Source organism: Clavelina lepadiformis, chromosome 2 (assembly GCF_947623445.1).
Source record: "Clavelina lepadiformis chromosome 2, kaClaLepa1.1, whole genome shotgun sequence".
NCBI classification, from domain to species: Eukaryota; Metazoa; Chordata; class Ascidiacea; order Aplousobranchia; family Clavelinidae; genus Clavelina; species Clavelina lepadiformis.
In genome coordinates this window covers 6403714-6413656 of record NC_135241.1, presented here as the reverse complement: position 1 = coordinate 6413656, position 9943 = coordinate 6403714, and the positions used below count along the sequence as shown (strand labels likewise).

Genomic DNA, 9943 nt, shown 5'->3' with positions numbered 1-9943 from the left:
ATCAAAAATAAAAGCCATGGTACATGCAACTTAAGCAACGAGCATAGATGTGTTAATTCAATAAGCATTCAACCAATATAGTTTTCAAAGGTTTGACAGTATCAGAGACACATCAACTTACACTATAGCACAAAAAATTATATAATTGTTCCACACTGTTAATGGACACATATCGGAATTTTATCGGAAAAGTTGACAAACAATTTGCGACTAATGCATGATGGCCAAATGCCATCGGACAAACTGTTAGTATAAAATAAATTTGATAATGCAGGACTATTTAATTTGCAAATTTAATAATTGGAATGTAGAATGTTATAAATGTCTAAGTAAATGGAGTTTAGGATAAATCAAACACTCAGCATTTTATCAACTAATAAATTTCCATCAGCATCTTTTATCCTCAGTCTCCCGGATGAATATCTTGTCTCTTGTCTTCCGTCTGAGAAAACAGTTTTACAAGTTCCGTCTGGGTATTCCCGTCTTTTGAACTGAGACGTGTGGACTTCGCGCTGCCCATTGCTGAATTCGATTGTTTTTTCACCTGATGCTGTAACAACCATTACAGTTCCATCAGGATAAATCGTCTCTTCTGTACCATCCAACTTAATCATCTTGCTAGACCCATCCTGAAACGATATGTGTTTGGAACCATCAGGAAAATGTCGTTCAACTTGTTTGTTGCTGAATTCAATAACTTGCATTCCATTGTTATGTGTAGTGTGCTTTGTCCCAGAAGAAGTGTATAAGTAGGTGATGGTCTGATCTGGCGAAATGGTCTTGATGTCACCATTGGTGAACTTAATTTGCGTGCTTCCATCAGGTGAAACAAGCTTTTCTGTACCATTTTGAAAAGAAATTTGCAATGAGCCGTCCTCTAAATGTCGTTCAACCTTGCCATCATGCATTGTGATCTTACTATCATCCTTGATGCAGTTATCATTTCTGTCAACAAGAGGTTTTCTGGTAGTTTTACTTAGTGCTTTTGGCCGAACTTGTCTAATTTCTGGCTTTTCAATTGCTGAACCAATGTAATCATCTATGTTAATATTTTCATCGTCGTTAGGAATGGAATCAACAATATCATTAATTGCCTTCCAAACAACATTAGAATCTTTCTTCTTTTTGATTTCTTTGCTTTTCTCAATCTTTTGCAATTTTTCTTCAAGTTGCTTCACTCTTTCAGTTAAACGAGAACTTTCTTTGGTTGCAACCTCAAGTTGGCTTCGCAGGCGGTTGTTGATGGCTGTCAACCTTTGTTCCTTTGTCTTCGATTCTTCCTGAGTCTCCAGTATTCTCTTCTCTAGTTCTTGGATATATTCACGATCTTGTTTATTAGGAATTGACTTGATAGCTGCAACATGTTCTTCAAATATTTTTCTGTCCTTTTTCAGCTTCTTTGTCTCAGACTTTTTGTATTCTTCCAAACGTCTGAGTTCATCTTCTTTTTGTCGCTGAAACTCCTCAAACTCTGTCTTCAGATTACGAAGTTGCTCCTCTTCTTCTTTACGAACTATACTTAATTTTGCAGTCTCACCTTGAAATTTCTTAATTTCAGTTTCCATCTCACCAAGCTTGGTCTTTAACAGGCTCGGACAAATGTCATCATTTGATGTTGCTTCAGTATTAATGATTGGGTCTGGGTTTCTGGTCTCTTTGTTTTCTTCAGCAATGGGCTTAAAGATTTTAACATCCACTTCTTTTGCAGGAATTTTCTTGTTTTCTGAATATAAATTTTTCTTATTCGGTGGCCGTAGGCTGGGAAACAAACTCAACATCAACTTGTTTGGAGGTAAAGGTTCAATCTTCTTCATAATCACAGAATCATTGCCTTCAAGTGTATTCATAGTGCTAACATCTGCATAATGGTCATTGCAAAATTTTTCCATTTGCTCAAAAGTTTCATTCGATGTTTCGTCGTGCCCCTTTGTGGCATCTAGCTCTAAGACAGAATCCTCAACGTCTGACCAAGCTGATTCATTTCTGAAAGAATCTTCATCTGAGACTTCTCCAACACTTGGTGGCTTTGGTGGTGGATTCACAATGACTGGTTTTAAGCATAGTTGCTTAATGGGTTCTCGATTTACTAAGCGAGCTGTCTTCCTTACCCTTGGTTTTATAACAGGAGGATCAAAGTTTTCACTCAACCCCATATTCGGCTGCACTTTAGAAGAGGAGGTAGCCTTTGGAAGCTCAGATTCTTTTATGACGTAACTATCAATTTCCTGTTTATCTCGTGGAACTTTAGGAGGTTTATGAGTAGTTTTAATTGTAACCGGACAAGAATCATTTTGTTCAGATCTCTTTTCTGCAAGTGGTTTCTTCACAAATTTTGTTCTCTTGGGTGGTCCATTAAACCTAGCAATACCTTGACCTTTTCGCAAAAATGTTCGCTTTGGTGTTGATGCTACAGACCGCTTTGGCATGCTGTTTGCCTTGTCTTTCTTCAATTGCTCTTCCAAAATTTCTTCAAATGTTTTGCCACCTTTTACTGGAACGTTATCAAATTCAAGAGAAATGGAAGAAGTTTTCTCAAAGCTTGTTTCGACATCACAAGGAAAAGACTTTTCTTCAGTAACAACTCCAACCTCTTCTGTATCTTCTGATTCATCCTGTACTGACACATCTGAATCATTGCCAGCATGTTGGAGAGCAAATTCCAAAACTTTCACTTCACTATTTTTATTGACTTGTTCATCTTGGTCTTCACCGATCTTTACCTCATTAAGATAATTCATGATAGATTCGTTATCAACATCCTGGATTGAACCATTTAAATGAGTATCCACATGGTCAAGATGCTCTACTTCAACTTCATTTTCTTCTAAGCATATGCTGCCTTCTGCATCGTGTGACTTTTCCATGACAGTTTCCAAATTTAAAGGTTGAAGAGTTGGGATAGGAATTGCTAAAACATCATCAGTTTCAATATTAGAATTTGCTGGTGACAGAGTTTCAGGCATCTGTTGTGATTTGAGCAACGCCAGCTGGGTTTGCTGTTGTTTTTTCAACTCTTCCTGTTGCATTAGCTGCCAGAGTCTGATCGCTTGAAGCTTCTTTATAACATCTTGCTGGGTCGATGTTTGCCCAGATTCAAGTTGGTCAAAAAGTGAATGGATATCATTAGTCGTAGGTATATCATTTGTTTCCATTTTTATAACCACTGTGACCTTAACTCTTTTAAAAACATGAAAAAATAATTGCAAACATGTAAACTTGAAGCATGGGTCTTGTGGTTTGTGAAAGTTTCATCTCAATCATTTTATCTCCACCTGTTGTGTCCTTAACTGACATCTACCAGACATCATTGTGATGACGTCATGACTTTCAAATAACAGTGATAATGGCTATATTATATATATAAGACATTACGATGCTTTTATTTTCCTTGAAACAATCACTACATTATAAAACAACTGCATTCCAGTTCTGACCAATTTGTAATTTGAAATATAACAGTAGCTTTGTGATGGTCATGAATTCAAAACTTGATGAAAGCCAAGCTACACTGTGCTTTCAAGTTTTTGTAAGTTAATGGTGCAAATGCAAAACCTTTGAAGCCACAATAGCTTGAATAATCAAAAATGAAAGTGGAAACAAAAGTTGAGTGTATACTTTGTCTAAGGCTGCCATATTTTTCACTATGGCATGCTGCCAATCAATAATCTAAAATTCAGGTGGAGTCAAATTCTTTCAGTTAATGCATTAATCCCAGTACTAAATTCGGGCAACACTGTAAGAAACATCAAAAAAATAAAAAATGTGTGACATTTGGAACTTTAGAACTTGCATGACGGCTAGCTCAGTAGACCGAGGAAATACCATAACATACCAAAGTCAAATTTCCAGTGCACCATACCTTTCCCTGTCATAGTTTTAGCTCTAGCTTAACCCCACAGTGGAATTGGTACCCGCAAACTTTTTATGTCCTTTAATCAATAAAACAATGAATTTATTTTTCGTCAAAAGCGCGATGAGGACGAAAATACCAAGCCATGCAGTTGTTATTAGCACGCGCTATTAACGGGAAAAAGTGACAAAGTCGAAAAGGCTTAAAAATAATTAGGCTAATAATTGCTAGTATAACAGCTATAGCCTAGCACGACCGCTATAGGCTACCCATAATTAATGGGTTTGAAAACCTACAAACATCTGCCGAAAACTTACACCGGCCACCGAAGTAGTAGGCCTAGGCCTATCTTCTATAATTACTGATAGGCCTAGGTAAGGTATTCCTCTTGTACAAAAGCCTGAAACCAGTTTGCTAAGCCTAAGTTACATAGAAAAATATTAGCTGGTTTCAAAAACGAACGATTTCCCGGGAACTCCGAGATCGGAAGTGATAAGAGAAGTAGGAAATTGAAATTACGTGAAGATTGTAAATACGTGGTTTGAAGTAATTTAAATGGTACAGTTAACTGACGCAGATTTTAATAAGAACAACTAAACGGTTTCTGGTATCCTGCGCTTAAGCATTTATTCGCCGTAAAAATTTATGCAAGGCAAATTGTTATCTAATATAAAATCTAAAATATTTAATACAAAAAATAACTAAATACTTTAATTAAAGTATAATTTTAAAACCTAATTTGGGTTAAGCATTGAACAATAGTACAATACTCAAACTAAGTTACAAATTTCGTGTCAATGTTTAGGTGAGCCCAAAGAGATTTAAACACATGAGTAGAAACTTCTCTTTTGCGCATGACGTCATGTTTGTTTCTTTGATTCTCTTGGAGCATATTCTACTTTCGACACGGTCACGGTTCACTACATAACAATAAACATGCAGACGACGACAATGATTTTCAGATCTGTTTGCTGCTGGAAGAGATTAGTCTTATTATTACGGTGCAGTTGTTGGGATCCAATAGGTGTTAATTTTAATTGAAATTAATTAATGAAATCAGGTGATAGTTTTAGGTTCAGCAATTAACTTAGTTTCAGTTCCTTGAACTAATAATGCTGCTGTTTTGTATCAAGGCATGGCTTAGCCTAGCCTACTTGAGTTGCGCGGGCAGATTTTTTCGTTCACCACATTTCTCTTCGACCAGGCAATTAGCAACTAAACTCATTAGCATAGGCCTTATGTTGCAGGTGTTGTGTCATTAAAATAGGCTACTGAAAGTCTGATTTCAGATCTTGTTATTGTGGTGCAGTTGTTGGGATCAAATGGATGTCAATTTGAAGTTAATTATTGAAATAGATTGTGACCCAGAAGACGATGCAGCAAACTTCATGTAAGATAGGATATGCCTATTAATCAATTAGCCAACTGCTGTTGAGCTTGTCCTGTATGGCGGTCACCCAGAGTGTACGTTCTCGCCAATTTATAATAAACAGCCAAGCAAAACAACAAATTAATGTAAGTCGTAACGAATATTTGAAGAAATACTGTACTGATATATTGATGTCATTTAATCTGATAATGAATATATTTATTTGCAGATGTGGACAATGTTTGCATAACTGCACAAGTAATGAAACTTTGCTGGCTCATAAAAAAACTGCTCACGGTATATTTGTTTTTTGTTTGAAACTTATTTCATTTGGAGCTATCATTGGCAGATTCCGATTAAAAAAATCAAACAAACTTAATTTTACACTTGTCTTGCAGAATCTTCTTGCAATAATGTTACAAAAGAAAATCTGATGGTATGGTGGGAAACAGTGGGTGGCGTTAAAACAGATCTAACTGCAGATGCGGTTAACTATTTTATGAAGCTATTTTCTTCGTACAGTTCACCGGATGAACTGTTTCATAAATTCTCCAGTGATGGAATTACGTGCATCCCATCACTATTTTTCTTGCCAAGAAAATTGTCATTATGTTTAACACGAAAATTGTTTGATGTATTTTTATCACACGTTACCACTGTTGCACACAACAAAAAGGGGAAACACTTGACATTACACAAGTTAACCCGAGACGAAGAATTCATAATTCAGTACATAGGTGGTTATATTTTGCAGAAACTCACTAAGCGCTGTATAAATCCGAGAGAAATAGATCTATTGTCTTGTTTAACTGATTATAGTAATGAAACCACTAATAGTTCCTTGATTTCCGCTTTAAATAATAACAATTATGGACATCTTACAGTTCCAGCGAAATCACTAGTGAAATTGTTGATGTATGTAGAAAGTGTCTTTAGGAAACAAGACATAAAGGAGCACATCATGGAAAGTTGCATGTCTTCTTTGAGTGTTTGTAACATAAAAAATATATTTGAAAATCTTGTTTTTGATGAATGTTTGCAAAAATTGTGCATGAAAATATGAATTTTACGTGAAGATTAGATGCTATCAAAAAGCCAATCATTTAAATTCAGTACTGCATGTGACCTCTGATCAAAATGTAAGTCTGAGAAAATCATTAAAATGAATGTACATTACATAGTTGTCTTCTTACATGTACTTCGTAAGTTTTAGCTCAAGAAGGATTAAGTGTTACTGTATTGCACAAGCAGACTGTCAAAACACTCGAAATCAAGTTATTTTTTTCGCTTCGGCATTGGATCATCGCAAACATCACCATGTTTCCAGTCAATAACGTGATTTACATTTGACCCCTTAAGTGACTTGATATTCTTTTTGCACATTATCACATTTTCAAATTGTGCATATTGGTGAATATCAGGCACTTCATTTCGACGTCCAGTTTGTCTCATATGACCGAAATAGGCCTCCAATGGGTCTTGGTTTAAGCGCTTAGTTAAGACGTATGAACCTTCTGGGCTGTTCTCCAACAAGAATTTCACCAATTCAGCAATGGCCATGGATGTGGAAACTAAACCGTCGTAGGTTTGATGGCTCAGAAACTGCTTTGACTGTTCGGAAACGGACCCAGTTAAACTGCTTTTCCATTGTTTTAACTCTGAAAGGAATGTATTAAGCCATTTCAGACGAGGATCATCAATCGTTGTATATGGTTTCAAGTCTGGGTTGTATGAATAATTTAATCTGGTGTTTATGAGGTCAAACCACTTATTCATCAAACCAGCAAACCACGTACTCATCTTCATTTCTTCTCCACCACAACTCTTCATTAAACTGGAGACAGTTCCAGAGAGCAATTGTGCGGCATAGCAAACCCGCATTTTTGCGTAACTCTTATGGGAAAAATGGCCATCAGTCAACTTGCAACTTCTCAACTCTGAACTTTCAAATAGGTAGGGAACTTTGCAAAAATGCTCCCACAAAATGAAATGTTGATTGTACTTCATCATTCTAGCTCCACCTGGACGGCTGGATCTCACACAGTTACAGGCTGTCTTCAGCAAGTGTGGAGGGTCACTAATCAAATAAATAGGCATTTCTGGCTGATAAATATTAATGCACTTATAGGGGACGGTCAAATTGGAATTGTTGAGCAATTGGAACAATTTTCGATTGCAGGATGCACCATCAGCAACAAGTGCTAAGACTGTAAAACCACATCCGTCCAAGGATTCAACCACTTCCCAGAACATGCTAACCAAGTGAAATGCCTTTGTATTCTTGGTGGCATAAAAGACAATAGGCCGGGAAAAATTGCTAAGGATACTCCTACCATAAAATTGAAGGGCATGTGTGGCAGGAGCTTCATTATTGTATTGTCTGTCGACACCCAGATCAACAAATCCTATTATTCGGTCTGTTGCTGCATTGTACACAATATTTTCTTTCACTGTAAACAAAATAAGCATGAATAAGAATCTTACACAGTGTGATTAATAGTGTTAAAAATACCAAGAAAAGTTTCACCTTTCATTTCATCGATTGATATAACGAGAAATCGTTCATGTGATGCTAGACTGAGACTTTTGGATTTCAGTTCTTCTAAAACATTATCTTGAATGGCAGGTGCAGTGCAGTAAACGTTTCTGAAAACAGTACAAAAGTGAGCAAGTGAAACAATTGCTCGTAGATAGCCAAATTGCAGAGAACTGAACCCATACGCTACCGATAGTCATTAAGGGTGCGTGAGCTTGGTAGTCGTAAAATGCCACTTTGTCGTAATTCTTCATAGGCATTTTTACTTTTAGCAGCTAGACTCAAACAGAACCTATAAAGAAAATTGCAAGGGTTGATTTTAGCACGCTTTTACGAAATAAACAAAAAATTGAGGTCAACTGAACTTAAAACATGTTGATATCTTTACACCAATTACTTCAGTAGTTTATTACTCAAGGAGACCTAAACCTACTTTATTAACTCAGGGTGATATCTTTCCCCATTTCTTTATGTAACAAATGCAATAGGCACAATTGAAAAACTAGTTTCACCTGTATGCAAGTTTCCTAACTGTTGGTGCATTTTCAGAACTGAATGGTGTCATAGATCTGGTAGTCATGTGTGGCAGGCCACTTCCAGAATTATACAATCCAGAACATATTGAAAACGATTCAAGATCTTTTATGGTGCCGTGTAGTGTTTGAGTAGTCATGTCCAGGGAGTAAATACAACTTGAGCGAGGTGCTTTCCAGCCATAATAGCATATCCTTAATGACATGTCATATAATACTCCAATCGAGTATTTAGGTTGATCACAGCCATCATAAAAAGAAAAAACAACATTTTTGTTTTCAAATGACCTCTGCCAACCTTCCGGCAAGCGAGCAGATTTCAAGGACGCAACAGATTTGAAATGTATTTTTGTTTCAAAGATACGCTTCTTCGGCGGCTTTCTTAAATGTACCTGCGCCAAAGTCAGCTTAGGCAAAGACAAAGTGGGTACTGCTCCTTCAGGTAATTCTTTACGGGAACCCTCTGCAAAAAACTCTTATTTGTGCATACATGAACATTTTCAATTCTGATACTTGTAATCGTACATATATTAATCTGAAACCAGTGACGGTTTGCACTAATAGCTTGTTACAGATGCAGTGTTATGCTGTGCTCACTCGCTAGTAAATTTTATGAAGTTCTGCATCAAACCATCTCATGGAAAACAAACACTGCATCAAACGCTAGACATGGCATTACATTACATATCTTTCCTCAATACACTAGCTACACTACATGTAAGTGTATGTAAAACAAATTTTACTTAAAACAATGTCAGATCTTTCAAAATGCACTTCACACATTTTCACAGCATCTCGAGCAAATAGATTTTTTATGTGCTCGTCGCTTCTGCAAGCCAGCACGATACACTCCAACCTTTCTGCCCAGCTTTCCTTCTCTTTTTTTACAAATTTTCTCGAAGGTATCTTAAAGAGAGTCACGGCAGGTGACCTGTTGTTACACATCGGTAAACAGCACAAGTTTGCCATTATTTCAGACTATTTAGCTTATTTCAATAACTCAAAACCTGCAACATAAGACCTGTACTAATGAGTCTTAATCTGTAAAGTTTTTATTCTGCGCGTGGAGCGTAATTTTATGCGCAGATGAAACAATACAATATGACTCGGTCTATCTAAATTTTACATCCATTCATTTTATTTTTCACCTTAAATGTGGTGAACGAAAAAATCTTCCCGCGCAACTCAAGTAGGCTAGGCTAAGCCATGCCTTGATACAAAACAGCAGCATTATCAGTTCAAGGAACTGAAACTAAGTTAATTGCTGAACCTAAAACTATCACCTGATTTCATTAATTAATTTCAATTAAAATTAACACCTATTGGATCCCAACAACTGCACCGTAATAATAAGACTAATCTCTTCCAGCAGCAAACAGATCTGAAAATCATTGTCGTCGTCTGCATGTTTATTGTTATGTAGTGAACCGTGACCGTGTCGAAAGTAGAATATGCTCCAAGAGAATAAAAGAAACAAACATGACGTCATGCGCAAAAGAGAAGTTTCTACTCATGTGTTTAAATCTCTTTGGTGAGCCTTTAGTATCATTTCAATTATAAAAAAGATTGAAATATTTTTGAGAAACAAACTCATAAAATAAAATAATGAACAAATTAAACTGAAGCTTAAAGTTGGTACATGAACATAACTTAGT

The 9943-nt window shown here is 36.4% G+C and overlaps 2 protein-coding genes across 2 annotated transcripts; one reads left to right on the top strand and one right to left on the bottom strand.

Annotated features, from left to right (window-relative positions):
- Nucleotides 1-350: 350 nt before the first annotated feature.
- Nucleotides 351-3206, bottom strand: LOC143445153 (uncharacterized). The gene has a single exon (XM_076944052.1). The coding sequence runs from the start codon at nt 3150-3152 to the stop codon at nt 351-353; it is 2802 nt and encodes a 933-aa protein (XP_076800167.1). The 5' UTR covers nt 3153-3206.
- Nucleotides 3207-5042: 1836 nt separating this feature from the next.
- Nucleotides 5043-6389, top strand: LOC143447026 (uncharacterized). The gene is made up of 3 exons (XM_076946935.1): nt 5043-5240; nt 5449-5516; nt 5618-6389. The coding sequence occupies exons 1-3, from the start codon at nt 5173-5175 to the stop codon at nt 6280-6282; spliced, it is 801 nt and encodes a 266-aa protein (XP_076803050.1). The 5' UTR covers nt 5043-5172; the 3' UTR covers nt 6283-6389.
- Nucleotides 6390-9943: the final 3554 nt, after the last annotated feature.

Bases quoted from the DNA above. Each gene is read 5' to 3' on its own strand.
- LOC143445153 (XM_076944052.1), bottom strand. From the start codon at position 3,152: ATGGAAACAAATGATATACCTACGACTAATGATATCCATTCACTTTTT.
- LOC143447026 (XM_076946935.1), top strand. From the start codon at position 5,173: ATGGATGTCAATTTGAAGTTAATTATTGAAATAGATTGTGACCCAGAA. The intron at 5,241-5,448 runs GTAAGATAGGAT...ATTTATTTGCAG, and splicing joins GACGATGCAGCAAACTTCAT to ATGTGGACAATGTTTGCATA. The intron at 5,517-5,617 runs GTATATTTGTTT...CTTGTCTTGCAG, and splicing joins TCATAAAAAAACTGCTCACG to AATCTTCTTGCAATAATGTT.